The following is a 24,718-nucleotide window of genomic DNA, read 5'->3' on the forward strand; positions in this document are numbered from 1 at the left end:
GTCATTCCAGGAACAGGGAACAGAGTGTGCAAAGTCTCTGAGCTGGGAAAAACTTTGGTGCATATAAGGAAATGAAGAAAAAAATGTGAGGATGGTAGACTCAGTTCTGGGTCATTTTGACCATGAGGCCACACTGCCTCCGCAGAAGGGACTGTTGAGTGAAGGGCATGAGGGAACCATGGAGCAAAGACTGTTGCCTCATGACATCAAGAACTTACTCCTCAGAAGATCATTCCTCTCAGCCATTCCCTGACCAGCCCCACACGGTTACAGCAGGAAGAGGTGTTTGAAGAGCTTCCACAGGAGATGTGCTGGGGGAGGGAAGCCTGCCTTAAAGGGGTTGGAAGAGAGAAAATGGCGAAAGAAGAGGTTGGGGTGAATGACTTGGGTTGACTTGAGCCAACTGCTAGTCAAAGCTGCTTCTTGGGCTAGCTCCCAGCTCCCCGCGAGATCACGAGATATCGCTGTCAATCCACTGAGTGGAAGTCACATTACCCCTGTGGTTCTTAAAGTTGTGCCTTTTAGCCCCGAATGGTTTCCTCCAGCACCTTTGTTCCCAACAGGAGGTGCTGAAAATACGGGAAGAACAAGAGGGCCCAGATTTACAAATAGCTGCAGATTCAGAGTATAGGAAAAGCTCCCACTCTCAACCCCTTGGACCCCCTGGGAGGTTGGGTGGCACTTTAATGTCACTTTCCTTTCTGCTTTTCCCAAGGCTTCACATCCTGAAACTTTGTGCTGTGTGGGAGGATCTATGACTAATGGGACCATCATTCCGCCTGATTCTGCTTCTGCATAGACACGGTTAATAACTGTCACAATAGTATTACTTAGAGCGCGTGCAATTCAAATACAAAGGTCCCTTTCTCCTTGTAACAGTTCTATAAGTCACACGTTAGACATTCCCAAGTAGCAGGTGAGGGCAATAAAGTTCACAGAGGTGACGGGTTGTCATCGAGATCACACAAAGACAGTGACCCAACACTCTGCCTCTCAATCCGGGAGATAAAAGGTGCAAAGCGGTGGACGTGGACTGTGGTCCTACCTCTCTCAACCCAGGGGACGTAGAGATGTCAATGAGTAAGAGGAACTATGGAATCACCTCTACAGCAATGGGTATTTATAGAGTGCCTGGCCCTCTATGCTAGGTTCTTCCTACTGATTAACCAACTCAAGCCTCATAACACCGCCATGAAGTAGGTGCTGTTATTTTGTCCATTTAACAGATGAAGAAGTTGAGGCTCACAGAGATAATCCACAGACCCCAACAGTTAGTGGTGACTTACATTGCTTCTCCTGAGGACATGCTTTTGTTTTATAGGCATCACACCAATTCGTTGTACTGAACATATTCCTGGTTGTGGATTTCTTGGCTTGCTCTTGGTTACCAAAAAAAAAAAAAAAAAAGGGAAGGGGTGCCTGGGTGGCTTAGTAGGTTAAGCATCTGCCTTCAGCTCAGGTCATGATTTCAGGGTTCTGGGATGGAGCCCCGCATGTGGCTCCTTGCTAAGTGGGGAGCCTGATTCTCCCTTTCCCTCTGCTGCTCCCCCCCGGTCCTGCTCTCTCACTTTCTCTCTGTCTCAAATAAATAAATGAATAATTTATTTTTAAAAGGTAGAAGCTTTAGGAACAGGATGGCTTTATGCTCTTTCCACATAAGCAAATGGAAACAAGTCATAGAAGCAATTACCTTGGGGTGCCTGGGTGGCTCAGTGGGTTGAGCCTCTGCCTTCAGTTCAGGTCGTGATTTCAGGGTCCAGGGATGGAGCCCCTCATCAGGGTCTCTGCTCAGCGGGGACCCTGCTTTCCCCCCGCACCTCTGACTGCCTCTCTGCCCGCTTGTGATCTCTCTCTCTCTCTCGCTCTCTCTGTCAAATAAATAAATAAAATCTTTTAAAAAATTGATAAATAATCAGACTGTGAAGCTGCCATCATGGAAAAACTCGTTCCTGTGTATTTTCCACTGGAATCAGAATGTTTGGGCAGTTGCATGGGTCCCTGCCATGCTTCCTAAGAGAGGGGGTTCCTCTTGTTAGGGAAAGCAGCCTCTGTTCCAGCCTTCCTGGTTTTGATGTGTTCCTTAACTGGTTGATTCCTATTTTCTTGACTTGTATTTTGCTGTCAGCTTCTGCTTCTTCCGCTTGCCTTATTAAGAATTCTGCATAGTCAATAGGATGCAAATAAATGGAAACATATGCACCTCCCTGCATGTGGGAAATGTCGCTGTTGGCTGTGCTCCCGCCTCCCTGCCTTTGCAAGGGGGAAGCTTTAGCTTCCAATTCAGGCTCTTGCTCTCGGTGTGTGTGTGGGGCGGGGGGGGGGGGGGGGGGGGGGGGCTGACCGCTGCTGTCATAGCCAGGTGAGGGAACTAACACGGCGTCCACGGCAAGTTCAAGGCACTGACTTCTCCCTCCGTCTTTGGTCTGAAAGCCCCTTAGTCCCCAGCACCTTTCACTCTGGGGCCGTTTGTGCCTCTCTGATCAACCTCACTTCTGCGCCAGAGCACATCAGAGGCACTGAGCTCGTTCCTGAATCTGTGCACCGGGCAGTTTTGTACCGTGTTTTACCATGGTGAGAAGAACGAGAATAAACCGTGCTGTTCCGAAGCCAGATCTGACATTGAAAGCAGGTGCAGACCTGTCAGCCACACAGCTGGTTGAGTTAACTCTATTAGACGGCGTTGGACAATTTCGTTGTCTGAAACAGAAGCCAATATGGTGGCAGGCTGTCCCTTTGCCAAATGGTGCCCCTGCTAGGCTGGTGAGGTCTGCCATTCTTGTTGGTGCATCTGCTGGGTTTGGCTGCCAGCTTGTTGGAAACTGACAGTTTTGTAAAGTTTTATTGCCTTTCTAGGTGTTTGTGTCAAAGAGAAAGAGATAGGAGGGTTTGCCATTTTTTAAATGATGACTGGGCATTTTTGACTCTTGGCTCCGCTACAACAAGAAGGATGAGTCTCCGATTTTATGTTCATATCGCAAGCGCATCACCTTCTTGAGCAAGAATGATTTTCTATCTCCCTTTAAATCATTGGTTCTCAAGAGCCTCTGTCCTAAATTGTTTTCTCACACTCGATGCTAATGCCTGCACATCATGGAGTTCGGGGTGTTTTTTTTTTTCTTCCTTCTTTTCTTTCTTTGTTCTTCCAAAAATCAGCAACAAGTAGGAAGAACCCCTGTGGTTGAAGTACAGTATCCCTCCCAAAGCAGAGATGGGGGAAAGATGTTTTCCCCAACCTGAAGCCCACACCAGTGTGATCCGCCTTCTACATTTTAAGCAGGCTGCGAGCCTTTGAGGATTGAGTCAGAGAATGCAAAACGTGACCTCTTAGTTAAAGCCAAAAGCTAAAAAAAGGGACCTTGTACATCAAATGGCTCTTACCAAAGGGTGTTTTTATGAGTGAAGTGCAAATGAGGCATAGAACAGAGCCCCTTTCCAGAAGCCGAGACCCAATTTCCAAAACACGTGAACACTCTCTCCACTGATTGTGTTTGCAGCTTAGCTATGGAGCTGTTGGAGTATGAAATGGGATAACTTAGGAGAAGCACTCAGCACTGTGCCCAGCATGGCTTGGACCCTCAATTTAACATTATTATTCATGGGTCCTACATAGAGTGAAACAGAGCGCACGCCATCCCGGGTACTCCTTTGACCAGGGATACACGACTGTGTAGCTGATGGCAATGAATGCCTATGCTCTTTATCCGAAAGGTCCCTGGGATAGGGTCTCACTCTGAAAATGTTCTGAAAATTTTACATCCTGTCTCGACAAAAAGGAGAAGAATCGGCAAGTGAGTTTCTGGAGTGGGAAGGAGCACCATGTTCCCATGCATGGGAAGCACGCATCCCTGTTTGAGGAACGGGTCGAGGATTCCACGGAAGAGGCTTCTAAGGGGCGATGGGAGAGTCGTCTTTGGCATCGTAAGGGTTTGTCATAAGATTTCTTCGCTGATAACAGCGACCTAGAGCCAGTCGATTGCATTCCCAAGGAAATAAATCTGGAAGGATGTCTTTGCTAAGCACTTTGAGCTGTCAGGGAAAAGGACCCTGTTCCGAACTGGGGAGAGAGCACCCAGACACTGGGAACTTCTCGGCAGGTAGAGCAACGTCCGTCAGGCAGGTGTTGGACAACGTATGGAGGGATGGGGTTCCTCAGTTGAGATGAAACAACCTTAAACCCCTTCTGTGTGGAGACCACATTGGTCCTTTAATTCCTCTGCCTTAGAATCTTCCTGTCCACTCTGACAGCTCTCACTGCTCTTTAGATATGGAATTAGTAGGAAATGTTCCTTGACCCAGACCACTCCGTATTCCATCATGCCCATTGATGCCAGCATAACTACTCGTTACTCTTTGGTTACTCTACTCCCTGATCGTCACGAAGTGATTTGTTGTTTTTGTTTGTTTGTTTGTTTTTAAGATTTTATTTATTTATTTGACAGACAGAGATCACAAGTCGGCAGAGAGGCAGGCAGAGAGAGAGAGAGGGAAGCAGGCCCCCTGCTGAGCTGAGAGCCCGATGCGGGGCTTGATCCCAGGACCCTGAGATCATGACCTGAGCTGAAGGCAGAGGCTCAACCCACTGAGCCTCCCAGGTGCCCCCCAAGGCAGAGGTTTTAACTCACTGAGCCACCCAGGTGCCCCGGACACAAAGTGCTTTGTGTACACAGCTCTTTTAATACTCACAGCGCCCCCCATGAGTATTTATGTTTAATCGAGGGATAATTAACCTATTGTATTCATTTCAATGTAATGATTCAATTATATATATATATATATATATATATATATATATATATATATATATGGAAATGATCATCATAGTTAGCCTAGTTAATCTGTTACCATGCATAGTTACAGATTGTTTTTTCTTGTGATGAGGACTTTGGAGATGTATTCTCTTAGCAACTTTCTGATATGCAATAAAGTGTTATGCGGACGGTAGTCACCATGCCACACCATGCCGCAGCATTATGGCCCCCGGACTTTTTTGTTTTATTCCTGGAAACTTGTACCTTTGACCTCCTTTACCCATGTTGCCACCTCTTACCCCCACCCCCTTGCCTCTGGCAACTATCATCCTGTTCTCTGGGTCTGTAAGTTTGTATTGTGGGTTGTTTTTTTTTTTTTTCTCCTAGATTTGACATTTACGTGAGAGCTTATGGTGTTTGTCTGACTCCCTTCACTTAGCATGATGCCATCAGAGATTATCTGTGTTGTCGCAAATGGAAGGACTTCGTTCTTTTTCATGGCTGGATAACAGTTGTGTTGTGTGTCTCCCCTGTTCTTTATCCATTCATCTGTGAAAGGACACTTAGCTTGTTTCCCTGTCTTGGCTGTTGTGATTAATGCTGGGATGAACATGGGCATGCATGATCTCTTTGAGATTCTCTTTCTGTTGCCTTTGGACGTCTACTCACAAGTGGGCTAGTTGTACCAATTACATTTCCGCCAACAGGGCGCCATGGTTCCCTTTTATCCATCTCCTTGCCAGCTCCCATCTCTTGTCTTTTTGATGACAGCCATTCTGACAGGTGTGAGGGGTGTCTTTTGGCTTTGATTGCATTTCCCTGAGGATGACGGACGTTTGGCAAATTTTCCTGAGCCTGTTAGCCATTTGTATGTCTCCTTTGGAGAAATGACTATTCCCATTTCTAAGTCAGAGTATTAGTATTTTTGCTTTTGAGTCAAGTGAGTTTCCTGTATGTTTTGGGTATTAACCCCCTTCTGATACATGGCTTGCAAAGACTTTTCTCCCATTCTGTAGGTTCCCTCTTCATTTTTTGGACTTATTTTTTTTCTCCATGCAAAATCTTTTTAGTTCAGTGGGGTCCCTCTTGTTTTTTAGTTGCTTTTGTTGCTTGTCCTTCTGGTGGCCAGGAGCACCTTTCCATCAGAGGTATGGTAGAAGGGAGTCTTGGGTAGAATGTTGAATCCACCTAACTCAGATCTCTGGTAAACCTCATATCCCAATTTAGTCTCCTTGTTGTGTCATTCAAATTAGTTCATTCTCTATTCAGCCATCTACTTACTGTCTTCATTGCTTTTTTAAAAACAATTTGGCAAAATACGTATGAACGAAAATCTTCCATTTTAACTATTTCCAACTGTACAATTCAATGGCAATAAGTACATTCGATAATGTTCTACAACTGTTGCCACTATGTATTTCCAGATAGTGGTTTCAAAGATACCTAGTTTTACTGGCTTTTTCTTTTTTTTTCTTTATTTCTTTTCTTTTTTTTTAAAAGATTTTATTTATTTATTTGAGAGAGAGACAGTGAGAGAGAGCACGAGCGAGGAGAAGGTCAGAGAGCGAAGCAGACTCCCCATGGAGCTGGAAGCCTGATGTGGGACTCGATCCCAGGACTCCGGGACCATGACCCGAGCCGAAGGCAGTCGTCCAACCAACTGAGCCACCCAGGCGTCCCTTACTGCCTTTTTCATTACCCCAAACAATTCCACTTCTAGTTACATCCCCCAAAGAATTAAAGACAAGTATTCAAACAAAAACTGGTGCATGAATATTTATAGCAGCACTATTAACAGTAATCCAGAGGTATAAACCACCCCAATGTCTATCAGCAGATAAATGAATAAGCTAAAGTATATTCATGTAGTGGAAGATATTTCAGCTCTAAAGGGATGAAATGCTCGTACCTGCCCCGACCTAGATGACCCTTGAAGACATGCTCAGTGAAAGAAGTCCGACACAGAAGGGCACATATTGTATGGTTCCAGTTACATGAAATATCTTCATTACTATTAAAAAAAAAAAAAGATTTTATTTATTTATTTGAGAGGGAGAGCGAGAGAGAGAGAGAGAAAGCATGAACGGGGTGAGGTGCAGGGGGAGAAGCAGGCTCTCTGCTGAGCAGGAAGCCCAATGCAGGGCCTGATCCTGGGACTCAGGGACCATGACCCTGAGCCACCCAGGTGCCCCTGTTCATTACTTTTTGTCATCTCTGTAACCCCTCTGCCGTGTTTTTCACATAGTTATTTTTATTTACACTGATTTACTTTTTTAGAGATATAAAATTTCACTGTCGTTTCTTCCTAGGTACGGAAATCTGTGAAACAATGGGGTTGATATGCTAGTTCCATTTAAAAATATACATTAGATAAAGCAAATTCAATTCTAAAAATAAAAAGTTAACTCCTGTGCCATCTAAATGTACCTGTCTGTGAACCACCTGAATTACACCCATGACATTTAGGAAAACGGCCTTTGGTTCCTCTTGGCAATCAGTTCCTTCTTGAATGTGGTCCACATGGCTTCTTGCCCTTGATTTAAGCTGTCCAATATGGCGGCCGCTAGCCATATGTGGCTATTTAAATCTAAACTAATTAGAATGAAATAAGATTTAAAATTCAGTTCCTTTGTCTAACTGTTCACATTTCAAGTGTGCAGTAGCCCCAGGTGACGAGTGACCCCCACTTCGGACTTTACAGATAGATGACAATTCCATCCTTGAGGAAAGGTCCATTGGCCAGTGTTGTCTAGAGTTGGCTTTGGTTGTTCCTGTCGAACTAGGGAAGCCCCCTCTCTCCACACCCCGTGCTGAAGTCCATCTCTCACTCAGCATCCTCACTTCTCGTCACTTGTTCCTGGCTGACCATTCATCCCCCAGCCAGCTCTGAAACTGACCTACTTTTCCAATGTCACCAGGGAGGGCCTGGTGCCAAACCACAGCGTGGGACCTCCTCTCGCCGCTCCCCTTCCTGCTTGCTGCTCGGCCAACTCTGGCCTCCCGCCATCTTGCCACTCTCTCTCCCTCTCGGGCTATTGAGGCGAGGATCTCCTCCCACATAGCACTTTCCAGCTTTCCTGAAGGGCCCCATTCTGCTTCACACTCCCATTTTGTGTTGTTCATCAAGTGTGAGAAGACATGGCTTCCTCCTAATTCCGCACTTCTCTCTACTCTGCCTTGTCTGTCTTGCTCTCCCTTTCCCTGGCTTTTCTCTTCCTTCTTTTGTCCTTTTACTCTTACTTCTACTCTCCTCACATTTATTTCCCTGTAGTTCTAAACTTAACCCTGAACTCTTTGGAAAGGAAATAGGAGGAAAGGCTGTGATTTATGCAGGAAATCCAAAGGTTGCCAAACCCCTCGTTGGCCTAACAGTTCTCGGCTCTTTAGGAAGCAAATCCATAATTTTCATCTCCATCAAGGAAGTGGCCTAGCGAGGGTAGGCGGAGATATGGATATTAGGGCCGTGGCTGGGATTGCAAAGCTGAGTCTTCTGGGGGACACATTTCCACACCAGAAATCCATGGCAGGACGTGAGCCATTATTATTGCTGAATTTACACAGGGCTGTCAAGTTTCATAATGCGACTGGGCAGCATTTAGACCGCTATTTAAACCAGGACATAGTCAACTCTGTCGTTGATGGTTCTGAGGTGTCAGCCAGCACCACGGGACATTCTCCACGCTGCTGAGGACTCCAGCACTGGCCAGATGAAAATCTGTCCTGTTCATTCAGCAAATGGTCACTGGTTCCCTACCATATGCTGGACGCTGTGTTCAGGGTGTGGGACGCATGGTGAAAATTCAGACATGGTTTCTCTGTTCCCCAGGAGTTTAGCCTGCAGCAAAGGACAGTATGTATGTGTGTGCGTACACTTGCATGCACGAGTGTGTGAAAAACTATAAAAGGTGGAAAGGGAGGTGCCGAGGAAGTGATGGGAGTCCTCAGAATGGGACGTAGGCTGGAAGCTTGGTGAGCCTTTTGGGAAGAGGTGAACTCAGTGGTAGGTGGGCTGAATGGGCAACTATTTAGGGGATAAAAATCTTGGTATTCATTGAGACTTTTGTGATTTTAAGTCACGGGAAACCAGCTCTCATTGACTTCAGCAATAATGAAAGAAAAAGCCAGAAGGATGTAGTGGCCCATTCAGCTGGAATGGATGGGGTGTGTCTGTGATCTGGCATATCTAGATCCAGGATCTGATGATGTCTTCAGATCTCTCTCTCTCTCTTGCTCTCTTTTGTGTTTCTGTCTATTATGGTTCACTGTTTCCCACTGTGAAATGGGGAAGAGCATCATGTAGGTGTGGATAAACATATTTTCATTGTCATGTCTCCTTAAGTCGGTAGAGACAGTTATCCCCTTTCACTGTAATTAGAAATCCCAGAGAAGGAATCTGATTGGATGAGCTTAAGTCAAGTACCCACTGCTGAACCAGTCACCATGGTCAGAGATACTCCCTTTGGCCATGTAGAGGAAGATCTAAGGAAATGGAAGTAGCCAGAAACAACCAGTTATGACTGCTTTCCCAGTGGAAGGAAGTGTAGGAGCAAAAGCCAGGAAGTGTGAAATCACAAGGACATCATGAGCAGTTTGGGTTTGCTCCAATACAGGATATGTAAGGAACAGTTTTAGGAAGTAAGGTGGGAAGTTAAACTTGGCCAAGGAGCATGGATTTTATTTCTGGACAATAGGGAGCCATTTTAGGCTTTGGAGCAGAATTTTACATAATCAGGACTGAGGTTTAGGAACATTGATCTGGCAGGTAGACTTGTTAGGAGTGTGGGGGACGATGTACAGGGAATCTGGACGCCAGGTGAGGTGTTGGAACAGTTCACCCAGAGTAGAGTGAGCCCTGCTTGAGGTGTTCTGGTGGTAAGCAACGGAAATGAACTCTCCCACTCGCTTAATTTGAACAAAAGGAGGTAATGAAGAAGGAATCATAGAAAACCTGTTGGGGCTTTACTGGGGCATCTTAAAAAATCAGAGTAAAAGTTGAACAGCCCAGATTTGGAAAAGTCAGAAGGGGAGGCTCAGTCATTGATGGAAGAAAGTCACTATTATCCTGGTCCAGATGGGACAATTCCCAGTCTCTGTCTCATCTATTAGGCTTCAGATTCCTAGGAGAGAGAATCTGGTAGATCCAGCTTGGGAAGGGGTGCACCCCTTCCTCTCCCACCAGAAGTATTTTTTATGTCCAGAGGAAGAATAGACATTCAGGTATACAGATAGGATGCCTTTCCCAAAGAAGAGGGTGTATTGCATATCAGTTAAGCCACCCTAGGGGGGAATCCTGGGTTCTGCTAGGGGAAGGAACGTGCATATTCTTAAGCTTGAAATTAGGACAGAGGTCACATGAAGGGTCCACAGATGGGTTTTATTTCATTGAAAATACTATTTTTACATGAATTTGAGTGCATCCAGCTGGGATTTTTATCACTGTTAGTAGATAACATTGCACCTGCCCATTTCACTCCTGGGTTTTACCTGCCCTGTCCCAGGAAGCGTGAGAGTTTGTGATCCCCCTACGAGCTCCACTTGTTGTTTGCCCTGGAAAAAAAAAAAAAAGTAGAAATGGAATAATAGAAGACTAAACAGGTTAGGTCCTCCTGCTGATAGTCTTCTAGCATCAGGAACTTCAGCTGAAAATAGATTATCACCTGTTGTAGTTATTGATGTTGCCATCTTTACTTCCTGGTCATGATTATTTGTTCTCCCTAAACTCTGAGTGACTTTGGAGAAAGGACTACAAGTTGTTTTCTCACCATCTTACCTTCTGCGTGTTGCTGGCATTGTAGTAGGTGTTTGAATTGATGCGTTTGCTAAGGAATGGGTTCGAAGCATTTCAGTAGATGTGCTTTGGAGGTATTGCTCTGAATTCCTGATCCATAATCTATGGTCCAGGTTTTAGCAGCAAATGTTCCATGTCCCAGGAAACGCCTCCGTGCTGGGGAAACTGGGATAGTTCGTTACTTAATGGAAGTCGGTCAAGAGATGCGTGAATTGTAGGCCCTTGTCACACTCGGAGTAGTCCTGCCGTGAAAGTTCTCGGGTTCACTGTGTGCTTGCTGTGCACTGAGTGCTGGTGTCCTCCCCCAAAATCATTGTCGGAACTCTAATCCCCAACGTGATGCTATTTGGAGGTGGGGTCTTTGGGAGGTAACTAGGGTCAGACCTCATCTGATGGGATTAGTGCCCTTGTAAGAGGAGGAAGAGAGACCAGAGCGTGCTTTTGCTCACTGCCATGTGAGGACATCACGAGAAGATGGCCATCTGTAAACCAGGAAGCAGGCTCTCCCCGGATGCCAGATCTCCCAGGGCGCCATCTTGAATTTCCAGCCTCCAGAGCTGTGAGAAACAAATTCTCATCATTTAAGCTTCTCAGCTTATGGCAGTTTGTTAGAACAGCACAAACAGCCTAAGCCCGTGGTGTTACCCCCTTTTAGATACGGGATTGAGCTGAATCTCAGAGGCCTTGATTATGGGGACGGTGCCAGTAATGGTGGGTTGAAAACTCAAGCTCCTCTACCCTGCACCTGACGTTCTCAGAGTTCAGAGTCCTGGGTTATGAATTTTGTCTTCAAGAAGGTCATTCTCTAGCAGAGGTGGCAAAGTCATGCAGGTTATGGTGACCGCCAGGCCGGGAACCTCCTTACACATCACACTCATCAAAGACCTGTATTCTCTTTTCCTGGCAGATAGTAGTATGGGGTTGTATTAGCCAGGGTCCTCCAGAGAAACAGAACCAAGAAGCTCTAAGGTCAGAGCTTTATGATGGGGACTGGCTCACGTGATTATGGAGCTGAGAGCTCCCTCGATCTGCTGCCTGTGAGCTGGAGGCCCGGGAAACCAGTGCCATGGCTTGTGGTGCAAAGGCCTGAGAAGCAGGTGCATAGATCCATGAAGACAGGTGAAAATGCACGTCTGGGCTTGAGCAAAGAGAGCAGATTCTCCTTCCTCTGCCTTTTTGGTCAGTTTAAACTCCATGGATTGGATGAAGCCCACCTGCACGGGTGAGGCTGGTCTTTACTCACCCTATTGACTCAAGTGCCAGCCTCTTCCAGAGATATCTTTACTGACCCATTCAACAGAGTGTTTTACCTGCTGTCTGGGCATCCCCTGGCCCAGTCACATAAAAGTCACCATTACAAAGGTCTTCAGAAAGAAATGTCCTTTAAAAAATTTACTCCAGGTGACCTAGATAACAGAGGTCCTGTAAGAGGGGAGCACAGCCCCATGAACAGTCGGGGTGGAAAGCCGACAGGGGATGTATCCAGTTTGGAGGCATCAGAGAAGCCTTTATCAGGGAGCCATTCCCCCTTGACATGCATGGTCTTGAAGGGCAGCCAATAAACATGGCGGAGGGGATGAGAAGGAATTACAGCCCCTGGGTATTGTGTGGACAAAGGCATGTGGCTTGGCTTATTGTCACCACTCGGTGCTGGATTTGGTGTTCGGTCTGGAAAACGCCGTCCTGAGGTGAAGATTAATGCACTGCTTTGCAAATCAAGTCAATAACGGTTGAGCACACTGTGCCCGACAGCATGGTGCTCGATAAACATGAATGGCCGAAGCCAAAACCTGATCTCTGCTTCTGTTGAGACCAAATGTGTGAATGTGAAATGTTTAAGGAACAGTCGGGGATGCTGGATTGCTAAGTGCTATAAAGTGAGGTGTGGATTAAAATGAAACTAAGGAAACGAAGGATTAGCGGGAAAGGCCAAATGGGATAAACAGAGCTTGATTCACGGCTTTACCCTCCCCCGAAAGGTGTTAGGTTTAGATTGAAGGTAATGGGGAGGGAAGATATTTTGAGTGAGAGGAACAGCATATACTAAGAGACGGGGGCTGGGAACAAACGCATTGTGTACGGAGTAGGGGGCGGGGAGAGTCAGGGGAGAGGATTGAAGACTGAAGAGCTAGGAAGGAAACAAATACACAGTACCATGCCCACTTTTTTCAAAGGCTTTGGATTGTATTTTGGTTCAGATAGTCACTCTGGCACTTAAACCAGACAGAATCAATTTCATTTTCAAGTGACAGAAAGCCCAGAACGTAAGAGTGGCTTTTCAGTAGGATAGGCATTGAATTGTCTGTCTTGTCAACAAGTCCAGAGGTAGTCCAGAGCTTATGTGGTGTTGCGTGGTGCCAGGGACCCGGCTTCTCTGCCTCGTGGCTTTGCCATCCCTAACCAGTGGTTTCCACCTCACAGTCCAGACTGGCTGCCAGTGTTCCTGCCATCAAAGAAGGGTCCATCCTTTCCATATATGATACCTCTTACACATTATGAATATCACGCCTTCTCCCTTGCTTTCGGCCAGAGCGAAGGCACATGGGCATACTTAGCTACGCAGAGGGCTGGGAAATGTGAACTTGATTATACAAAGCTAGGTGCACAGCTAAAAATGGGGGTTTCCAGTTACTAAAGTGGAAGAGGAGAGAGGATATTAAGACCCAGGAGTATCTGACACCCTGCAGAGCCTTTGGCACCATCAGAAAACCCTCCAAGCCTCTGTTCTTTCCCTGGAACATGGGGTAATCCATACTTAGTTCTTGGGGTAAAAATTCAAGTAGCCTATGGAAAGTTTCTGGTCCAACATTTAACACCTGTTTGGTGCTAAATATGTTTTCATTCCTTTTGTTGTTGTTGTTGTTGTTTTTTAAGGTCATTGTTATTACTCACTATATCTGGGGAAGTGGACAAGATCCTTGGTCTGCCCAGTTGAAGACCAGGGTCTTTGTATGCTGCATTGTCAGGGAACAGCCCCTCAGTTGTTTTCTGGCTTGTTGATTTCATTGATTGATGTGAGCGGTAGAACGTTTTTCCAATAACAGTGCATAAGGGAATGCTGGGTATTAGTGATTCAAGCAGAGATGGGAATATAGAAGCCCACGGGCTTTCCCTTCTTCACCCCCAGCCTTTCTCCTCTGCCTTTGAGTTCCTTCCTTAGATCCCCAGTGACCCACTGGGCACAAGTAGACCCCCACTGGACAGATAGATAAAGGAGGGGTCATTGTCAGAGAGAGAGAGAAAACAGGACCGAACCGAGGCCTTTCGGTTCCTCGATAAGTAGGTGATGAGCACTTGCTTTATGCCAGGAACAGTTCCCGGTTCTGAAATGGGGTGCAGCAGAAAATGAGAAACGGATGCCCTATCCTTATAGGGCCCGTGTTCCTGGGTGGGGGTGTATCTGGAAATTCTTGGATACAGTCACCCTTTGAATTAGTGTACATCACCTCATTCTGCATACTGTGTGTGTGGAGGGGTTTCCGGGGTGTAGGGGGCTGCTTCCATGTACATCTGCCTGTTTGAGATCGTGAAGAGCTTAGCTACGTAGATACAGGTCATCAAGTGAGCTCATGGAAACTGCTTGTCCCATGACCTGGTTTTGTTCCCCCCACCCCTTTGGCTCTCTTGGAATTGATGCTTATTACATGGGATTTTTCCATGAACCCCTGTGCCAGCCCGTTCTGAATAGTTAGGTGAGGCAGAGCCATTAGAGGTTAACGGTGATGTATTTGGTGCTGCTTGGGCGGCAGTACAGAAGACGATCCAGAATTGCAAACATTTCCAGAACCTCCACCAGGTTCCTGAGAGAACCGCATGTAGAAGGAACAAGAGCCCACGTGGGATCCCGAGAACGGCTTCCAGCAACTCCTGATAAAGTATAATTAGGGCATGTCTCCTAGATCCTAGTCTGTAAGTCCCTCTCCCAGTGGAAACTTTGGCCAAATGGTTCAGTGATGCTGTTTGGCAACATGCGTAGGAGGAACGGTCCTATTCACAGAGAATGCTTTGCCCTAACTTACTTAGTACAGTTTTAGACTATAAGGTTGCGTTACAAAAGACAGCATGTGTGTCTAGTCCCCCAAAGCCGCCTTTGGCTCTGATGTGCTCACTAAATAGAGAGGGGGATGCCAGGCGGTGTGAAGGGGTCTATGTCCTTGCACCATAGCCTGGCCTGGGGATCCCGTGGGCTCTGAGCAACAAGACTAGTTCCTCTTCCCTGGGGGTTGGGATGTAAGGAAGCACATCGCCTCCCTTGCAGCCCTGGGATTAGCAACCAAAATAGTCCTCCAGCATCTGAAAGATGAAAGCCATTTAATCTCACATTTTCGGAGGAGAAAAGATAATCGTGTGAAACCATGACAACTCCTGTTACTGCCCCCATCCCTTATTACGTGCCGAAGACTCGGCTGGCCACGGCACACACCTTACCTTACCACGTTCCATCGAAGCTCAGCCCTATAATTACACAGTGGTGTGGCCGTTACAACCTTGCTTCTATCGAAAGGGAGACAGATGGTCTGAGAGTTTAGGGTTACTTACCTGTGATGGGAAGCAGCAGCACAGCATTCTAACTCAGGCTGATTTGAAACTAAACGGTTGTCTCACAGATGCACCTCGGTCAGGCCATGGCATAGGACATGAGCCTTGAGTGAACACGGTCCTGGATGCCTGGGTCTGGCCATTCCTTTGTTCCCTTACCCAACACATACTCCTAAGCTCATGCTGCAAGCCGCCCTCTTCTAGGTGTTTTCGAAGCCCAGTCATAAGACAAAGATCCCTGCCTTTGTGGAACTTACCATCTCCTGTTCTCATTTTTAAAAAATCCATTCTTGCCCAGTCAAGGCAAGTGACGTTACTATCTTTGAAATGGGCCACAACGGTTTTGAGTTGAAAGAGCGAATTTGGCGATCTGTGTGTTGGAGTGATTATACTTCTGTCCTGACCTTTGAGTCTGAGTGAGCTCTGGGGTCATACCTTGGGCAATTGTTTGGGGGAAATGGGAAAGCACTGACGAGCCTGTGAAATTGAGCACCGGGGCAAAGAGGGGGGTACAGTCAGCTGGGGGCTTGTGCAACGACGCGGTGCACGCATGCGCCTGGGGAGGGGCCCGAGCTCGGGCTGGGAGCTTAAGAGGGGAGAGGGTTGATGCCCATCAGGGACCGGTTCAGGAAAGATGGGGTGGCGGGGTGGTGCTCAGACACGCATCAGAACTGGAGGGATCCCAAAGGACCACGAGAAGGCTACAGAGAGCAGAAAAATGTTTTCAAAGAATGGGAGTGTCCCGAGGAGCGAAAAGAGGCTTAAGAGAACAGTGACCGTTTTCAGAAACATGTAAATTACACGACAGACGAAGAAGGGTGAGGAGGCATTTCAGGGAGAATGTGATTTGGTGGCCGCGGCGGGGGGGGGGGGGGGCTCCACCCCCCCAAACCCTGAGGGGGATGTGGGAAATGAACCAAAAATTGAGAAACACTAAATGTGTTATAGTGGCATTTGTGAGACAGTAAGAGAATTAGTCTGAAGGGGAATGGTGAATAATAAATATGTCTTGAGAACATTTTAAATAATCAGATTTTGGAAGTTAAAGGAGACTTATGCCCATAAAGATGAAAGAGAGGAAGGAGAAATCAGAGGGAATGAGACATTTTAAGTGAGAGTTCAAGGAACTTCGACACCCCATATATGGTTGGCTTTTCACCAGAGGGCAGAGAGACCCCTGGTCACAGCCGTGAGAAGCATGGCCTTAAAAAGACCAGGTTGGGGGCCCCTGGGTGGCTCAGTGGGTTAAGCCTCTGCCTTCGGCTCAGGTCATGATCTCAGGGTCCTGGGATCAAGCCCCACATCGGGCTCTCTGCTCAGCAGGGAGCCTGCTTCCTCCTCTCCCTCTGCCTGCCTCTCTGCATACTTGTGATCTTCCTCTGTCAAATAAATAAATAAAATCTTAAAAAAAAAAACAAAACAGGTTGCCTCTGGGGTGGGGTGTTAGAGAGTATGACAGGGTGGAAAAATGGTAAATAAAAAAAAATGAACAGGAAATGTCCATAAATCTTAGCTACTATTTATTAGGTAACAGCCATAAAGGAGGTATAGTGCAGGGCATTTTAAGGGCACCGGCCCTAAGGCTGCCCTGAACCCAGGAGTTAGGTAACGGTGAGCTGAAACCATGTGAGAATGTCTTGGCTGGTTCACACAGTTGAACCTGATCCATTTTTTACAAGGAAAGAAATGAAGGCTCAGAGAATTTTAAATACAGTGCCCAACATGACACAGGTGGGAGCAAAGAGCCAGGCTTTGGATCCCTGTTCCATTTTCCAGTATCCTAGAAATAGAAATTCATGGTTTTATTTATCAGCACCAGCTCTGTGCCAGGCTTTGTGTCTGGCACTAGAAACATGATGCTAAAGGCGGACGCAGTCCCTGCCTTCATGATGAGTCCCGTCTAGTGGTTAAAAAAAAAACAGCAAAAACCCAAACCCAGGACAGTCAAGAAGAGCTGACCAATCACAGTAGAAGGCAAGCCTCGTGTAATCTTAAACTTTCTGGCAGCGCATTAAACAAGGAAAAAGAAGCAGATGCTATTAATTTTAATAATACGTCTCATTTCACCCAAGACGTCTGAAGTGTTTCAACACGAGATCAGTCTAAAATGACGCAGGAGATCTTTTGGCATGATTTTTCCCTCCGGAGTCTCCGGCTCCGGGGTGCGTTCCGTCCTTATGGTGTCTCTCGTTCAGACTGACATGTGCAGGTGCGCACCGGTCACGTGTCCTGGTGGCTGTTAACCCCAGGCAGCGCAGGTCTAGGAAGGACTTGACAATGCAGGCCGAATTTCATGGCAGTCCTCTTATAGGAAAAATTGCCTCTCTGTTCTTCAGTGTTCTTTCTGATCGCCTCCTGTCTGCCCTTTGCAGGGCACAGAGTTCAAGCAGTCGGCAAGTGTTCCTTTCATCTGGTCTTGGTGTCTGTTACACACCTACGCAGATACCGAAGGAAACTTGTCCGCGTGTATGGCCCATAACTTTACGTATTTTCTAGTTTAGCATTGTGTATGTCACGGACATCTAAAAAAAAAAAAAAACAAAAAACAGAAAACCAAAAAACAACTACTTGGCTTTGTCTATAGTGGTTGGTAATAACACAGTGGTTGGACCCTTCTGCAAACCCCCAGAGCACCCCCATCCGGCCACATTTTGCCAGCATTGCTTCCCTGCTATTTACAGCTCCTGAAGAAAATCGCAAGGATGGAAATCGAAGCTCAGAAGCCGCCCAGAATTTCTAATATTTCATCTGGTCACTAAAAGTTTATAATCCATTTTGGAGAGAGAAACAAAACAGTGTTAAGATTTTACGGTTTAATACAAGTACCCAGCAGGTGTTAATGGGGACCAAGCAGTGGGGTGTGTAATAGGATTTCCCTAGGTAAAGAATTCTGCTTGGGAGCCGGTTTAGATGGGGAGAAAGTCTGAGAAAATATGAATTGTCTTTCCTAGACATTGGTTGGGGGAATTGAAGGTAGTCGGTGCTCACATCCTGCTAACTTCATAATGAAATTACTGTTCAGCAAAAAAATTCTGTTCGTGCCGCACCCACCACCCCATACCCGCCCAAGGGAGTGAGGAAGGACTTTTAATAAAAAAAACAGAAGGAAAAACAATAAAACGATGTTAGTGTTGAGTATCCAGACTCATCGGTCCAGAATAGTGAATCCTAAAGGAACACAGAAAATGAAGGGGGCACGAGAACATCTGTCTAGTGGTTTCCATGTAATCGGAAGAGGAGTGATCGTGTCTAATTCCTCTCCCGGCTCGTGCCGCCTGATCTCACCGCAAGACGGGAGAAGGGGAGTGAGTAGAGGAAGTAGAGATGGGAAGTAAGGGAGAGGGAGGTTTGAGTAAATTCAGCCGGCGCATCGAAAGATCTGGTTGTTCATGAGTCCACGCTCGCTCCTTGAGCCAAATGGCAACTGTGATGTTCCGGGTTGTGCGCCCCGCATAACCTTGAGAATGGCTCTCGCCATGGCCACGCGTCTAGGTCAGAACCACAGCCTTTCCTCTCTGGTCTGCCTTTTCCAAAGAAGATAACCAACTGGATATTTCTGAATCTCTTGATAATTGGAATTTTCAGTTCCCCCTGCCTTTGGGTCATGGGGTAGATCCATCCCGAGTTCTGTCCATCCCAAAGTGTCGGCCATTCAAACCCTGGCCTGATAGCTAATTTGATTGAGCAACATCAACCAGAACGATACATTAAAAACCTCTGAGTTTGGGGCAGCAAGTACGGAGACTTGATCATGGATACCGGACTAGCCCTGGTAAAGGCCGATCATGGGAGAGTCCGTGACCAGTCTTCCAACCTGTTCCATGGTTCTGTGCGGTTGGCTTGGTGGTTTCCCCCCTGCGGGGCATCGCCACCCATCGCCCCTGGCCGAGTTCACCCAGCCAGCACTTCTTCTTCCTTGCACTGTGTCTCCTGCTGCCGGCTGTGCCTCTTGCAGTAGAATCAGCCACCATCTTCCTCAGGCTCTTGACCAGCCTACTTAGTACGTGTCTCTGATTTTACACTTCGCTGTTCTCAGCTGCAGTTCCGTATTAGAGAACTATATGTGTTTACTTTGTTGTTTTTCCCACCACAGTTCTTGGCACAGGTCATGGTAGGGAGTAGGTATGCCAGTGTCTTTTGGATGGGTACATGGATGAATGTATTGATGGGTAGGTGGATGAATGGATGGACAGAAGGATAGACAGACGGATGTAGGCATGGCTGGCTGGCGCTTCTGGTGAGGATATCTTAATGTACTCAACCACCAAACATGAACCCCAGCCCTATGGTGTGCCAGACAATATAATAAGGCTAAAAATAACCACGGGAAACAAAACCGAAAGTCAACTGGGAAAATATAAACGACTTAATTTACACCCCTCACACACACACACACACACACACACACACACACACAATTAATGACTTTTTTTAAGCGATAAACAAAAATGAAGTTGTCCTTCAGTGCAGAGAAGGAAAGAAGCAGTTTTATCTCTGCTTCTCTTGCCAGCAAATCTATGCATCCCTCCTCTGTTTAAAACCTTTCGTAGATCTCTCCAGCCTTCTGAACAAAACCCAAATGCTTTAGGGTAGCATTCAAGGTCCTTTAGGATCCGGCCTCAGGGATCCACACCAGAGGAATCCCACTGCCCTAATAGCTTATTAAGCTATTCCCTGTTTTCCCCAGCGTGTGCCACGCTGCCAACCTTTGCTGACTCTTCTTTCCTCAAGGTGATGCCTTTGCTCAGAATTCTTTTCTCCTTCTCCTCGTTTTTTGTTTTTTTTTTTAATTTATTATTATTATTATTATTTAAAGTAGGCTTCATGCTCAACACTGAGCCCAATGTGGGGCTTGAACTCATGACCCTGAGATCAAGACCTGAGCTGAAATCAAGTCAGACGCTTAACCGCTTAACCAACAGAGCCACCCAATCACCTGTCTCTCGCCTCTTCTTAACTCCTTTTCTCTGCAAGATTCCCCAGGAAGCCCCACCCCCCCGAGCCCTTAGCCTGAGTGAGGGGCCTCCCTCTGCATTCCCGCTTCTCCCAGTCTTAAGCATCCCTCCGTGAGCGAGCGGTGTTCTTCGTGCTGTCATTGTTAATGTGCCTGTGTTACTGGGTGGTGAACGTGTGGGTAGGAGGGCCGACAGGCACTGTGGTTTTTATTTCCATATCTATAGGACTCCCCATAGGGCCTGACACATAATAGACACGCAGCAAATAGTTGTTGAATCAACAGAAAATATCCTACCAGGCACCTCGCGTGTCCCCAGGAAGAGAGTGGTTACTCTCTGCTCCTTCTGGAATTGCAGTGATATATTTTTTCTGTTTTTTAACAGACACTATTTGCAGGAAATTTGGAGAACACAAAGATACACAAAAGAAAATAAAAGGTACCTGTAATCCTTCTATGCACAGACAAACCTTATTTTTATCCTCTCCTGCTTATTTAATGTGAAAGAGTGAGCATTTTCTCCTCTCCATTAACTTGTCATCGAAAATATGATTTTCAAAACCCCAAATAGTTTATTGAGTGGATACACAATATTTGGGTTTTTTTTTTTTTTGCCTTTTCCCCAATTTCTTTACCTTGTCCTGGGAGACCTGATTTCCCCCCCCGCCCCCATATGACACAGCCCAGGGCAGACATGTGACCAGTTAGGACAGTGTCTCGCTTTTGAATTTTTCATACTCTTTTTCTCCTCGTTAATATTTTACTTCTTCAGCTACTTTTGGAATTAAAGGTGTATAAACCAAGAAAATGCCGTGGTCTCGAGATACCCTCCCTGTCTCTCTGGGATCTCTAAATACTTCAACCCACCATACTACCTTCATTGAGTTTCTGTTAATTGATGTGTTCCCTTGGAAGTCTCCAACAATATCACCTTTTTCTCAAGCTACAAAAGATGTGGACTCCTGGGGATCCTGCCCCCCAAATCCTGGGAGGGGAGCTCTGCCATGCCTCCCTCCTCGTCCACATCCAGCCTTTGAATAGGGGTGGAGGTAAGATGGTCATAAGGCAGACAGACGTCCTGCGCAACAGAAGTGCTAGGACAGTGGTTGGCCACGCGGATGTTCCATAAGGCAGATGCTGAGATGTTGTCCTTGTTGCTTCTCCCCAACCTTCACATCACTGATTACCTGCTAAATATTCTCTACCTGATCTTGTTTGGGGCGACTCGTCCTCCTCCGTTGGGGCCACGGCAGAGCCGAAGCCAACATCATCTCTGACCTGGAGAATAAGCACACTGTAACCCACCCCTCCGTACTCACTCTGGTCACCTCCAACCCCCTCTCTACACAGCCCTCAAGTCAAGTCTGATTGTTTCGACTCCTTGATTAAAATCTTCAGTGTGGCCTTAATGTTTTAAAACAAGGACAAATGGGGTACCTGGGTGGCTCAGTGGGTTAAAGCCTCTGCCTTCAGCTCAGGTCATGATCTCAGGGTCCTCAGATAAAACCCCGCATCGGGGGGGGGGGGTCTCTGCTCAGCAGGGAGCCTGCTTCCTCCTCTCTCTCTGCCTGCCTCTCTGCCTACTTGTGATCTCTCTGTGTCAAATAAATAAATAAAATCTTAAAAAAAAATAATAAAACAAGGACAGAACTCTTAAATGTGGCATAAAAACCTTGGCACCATCTCTCCTATTCACCTTCTCATCCACACCACATCCCACATTCTTCTGTCTTTCTCTGCTTCGGTCTCATTGGTTTGCAGAGAGTCTCGTGTGTGTACAGCCACAGGGCCTTTGCACCTACTACCCTTTTTACCTCGAATTTACTTATGTCTTTTTTTAAACCTCGTTAATGCTGACTCATCTTTCCAGTGAAGCCAGACTTCCTCAGAGAAGCCCTGCCTGACCCCTGTTTCACTTCCAGACAGGCCACCCACGTCACTCTGATAACGCTTGTCATAGATCTGTAAATGATTAATGCCCGTTCTCTCCTCTAGACTGGAAGCTTCATGAGGGGAGGGATCATGTCTGTTTCCTTTATTTTGTTGTTGTTGTTGTTGTTTGTTTGTTTCCTTATTTATCCTGGGTCAAGTGTCTGAGTCCTGGCATGTAGCAAGCGTTTAGTAAGATTAGTGGGATGAGTAAAGAGTAAGTGGAATACCATTCCTTTGAAGTTGCATCCCATATGGTCAAAGAGCCAGCAGCTTCCTTTAGGGAAACTTGTTAAAACGTAATAGAACATGCTTTAAGATCTCCTGTAATGTCATTTGAACAGAGGTCTCTGGGTGCGGCAGGGCCAAAAGGTACTGTCGCATGTGCTAATGACAGTCCGTTGCTAACATCTGTATAGAGTGGGGGATTCCAAGAGTGAGTAGAGGCTCCTGGAAACGAGTGCCTGGCCAGTTAGCAGTGCCAGCATGGGTACCAGTACTCCCACACAGAGAGGCCACTTGTCGCAGGTGATGATGGCCATGTAAGCCTCTCTCTTCTGTGATTTACCCAGATGGTGCCATCCACTCATCTGACCTCTTTCCTTCTTCCCTAAAAACTTGTCTTTCTCTCTTCTTCTCTATAGATTCATGGTCAACGTGACATGGGATGGCAAAGACTTGTCCTTCACTGAGGAAGGCTATCAGGTGCACCCCAGGCTGGTGGTGATTGTGCTGAACAAGGACCGAGAATGGGAGAAGGTGAGCATCCTTCTGCATGTGGAGTGCTGGGGGTGGGAAGGCTGAAAGCGTGGGCGTGGAAGGGCTCAGCAGCTCCTTTCCCCAGCACATTTCCTGCTGAGTCGCTCCAGATCCCATGCCACCGCTAGGAGCAGATCTTTCTTGGCACGAGTTGGACCAAATATCATAAGGTGTAGCTGGAATGCTTTTTCTGGGTCAGCTTTGGTAACTGTGTGCTGTTCCTTGTGTTAGCTTCTCCCGTCTCATTGGGAAGGGTCCTTGAAGGATTTAGGATAAGTAATTTAAAGACTAAAGGTTGGTTCACGTTGTTGGAATAGCAAAGGGTTACCATAGAGCAGCAATCTCACCAGTTTGCCTATCCCCATATTAAGTACCGTGTTTACACATTTTGCCATGTACCTAAACCCCTATATTTTCGCTTACATTGTCTTTTACTTTAAATCAACTAGTTCCCAAAACTTAAGTGTATCACTTCTATAAATCACAGATAGGAGAAGAAGGTTATAGTCTTTATAAGGCACATTTTCTAGGACATATACATTAACTCTTGAAAAATATAAAACATAACTCTACAGGAAAAATCATCACACTGCTCCCCCCAACAAGCCGTGTCCTGAGTCAGACAGGGGAAATGTCACAGGGGTTTTATAGACAACCGCATGCAAACTATGGCAGTATCCACCCCACTTGCCCTCTCTCCCCACCAAATCCCAAATTCCTCGCCACACCATCACATAAAGAGCAGAACAAAAGATAGTGAAAGGAAGCCTGGGTCATTATCTTGTCTTTCTTGACAAGCAAAGCATGGCTTCTGAACCACCTCAAGCAACTTGAAATTTCACTTTGCACATCAGACGGAGCTTGAGAGATCCTAGACGATAGGAAGATGTGGGATATGTGGTGGGAGCCGTACTGTAATTAACTAGGATCAGAAGAAAGTACTGTGGAAACAGAAGCATTGACTTTGGGGGATCTGGGATGGTTTTCTAGAAGGAAAGATAGAAAGAAAGCTCTGGAAGATTTTTGCTTGCTACACCCATCAGCTACAAAAGAGACTTACCTTAAAGCATACTTAGAAAAGTCACCAGCAGTCTGAAAAGTCACAAGCAGACCGTGTCCTGGAGCATAAAACAAGTCTCGATATGTTACAAAGGATGGAAATAATGGAGAATACATTTTTGGACCACACAGTGTTAAAATAAAAGGTTATAATAAAAGTAGATCCAGGGAATCCCCAGATGTTTGGAAAATAGATAATACTTCTGAATAGCTCATGGGTCAAAGAAGAAATCAAAACACATTAGCAAATATTTTGAATGAAATGACAATAAAAACACAGCATAGCAGATTTGAAGAATAAAGCTGAAGGTGTGCTTAGGGGGACGTTTATAGCTTGAAATAATTTAAAAAAACAAGGCATGTGTAAAGTCATTGATTTAAGCTTCTGCATTGAGAAGCTAGAAAAAGAAGAGCAAAGTAAACCCAAATGACATTGAAGAAAATCACAAATATAAGAGTAAAAATCAAGATAGAACACAAAATATAGCGAAAATCAACAAAGCCAAAAGGCAGTTCTTTGAAAAGATTAATTAAATTTATAATTTCTAGGAAGAGTGATCGCATGAAACAGATAAAAGACAAATACTAATGAAAAAAATACTAAAAATGCAAGAGGAAATATCACTATAGTCGTTACAGATCCTGCAGACACTAAAATGATAAAAACATTATGAATAATGTATGTCAACAAATTCCACTATGTAGATAAAATGGGTACATTTTTTGTAAAACAAACAATAAAACCCACAAATTTCCAAGATGACCTAAAAATGAAATGGAGGTCTGAAGTCTCTAAGTTTCTAAACTCTAAACTTGCTAAGAAATTGAATTTATCACTGAAATCTTTCCCATTTCAAAAACAATAAAAACTCCTGACCTAGATGGCTTGGCTGTGAATTCCATCAGACATTTTAAAAAGAAATAACACCAGTCTACATGGTG

At 45.9% G+C, this 24,718-nt stretch overlaps 1 protein-coding gene across 1 annotated transcript in view; it reads left to right on the top strand.

Annotated features, from left to right (window-relative positions):
* The window catches only part of GRIN2A (glutamate ionotropic receptor NMDA type subunit 2A), a 374,525-nt gene that overhangs the window by 232,304 nt on the left and 117,503 nt on the right, over positions 1-24,718 (top strand). Inside the window, exon 5 of the mRNA XM_059415335.1 lies at positions 22,603-22,717. Coding sequence (XP_059271318.1) covers positions 22,603-22,717 — 115 coding nt within the window. The remainder of the gene's footprint in view (positions 1-22,602; positions 22,718-24,718) is intronic.

The sequence above is a fragment of the Mustela nigripes genome, chromosome 11, assembly GCF_022355385.1.
Source record: "Mustela nigripes isolate SB6536 chromosome 11, MUSNIG.SB6536, whole genome shotgun sequence".
Lineage (NCBI taxonomy): Eukaryota > Metazoa > Chordata > Mammalia > Carnivora > Mustelidae > Mustela > Mustela nigripes.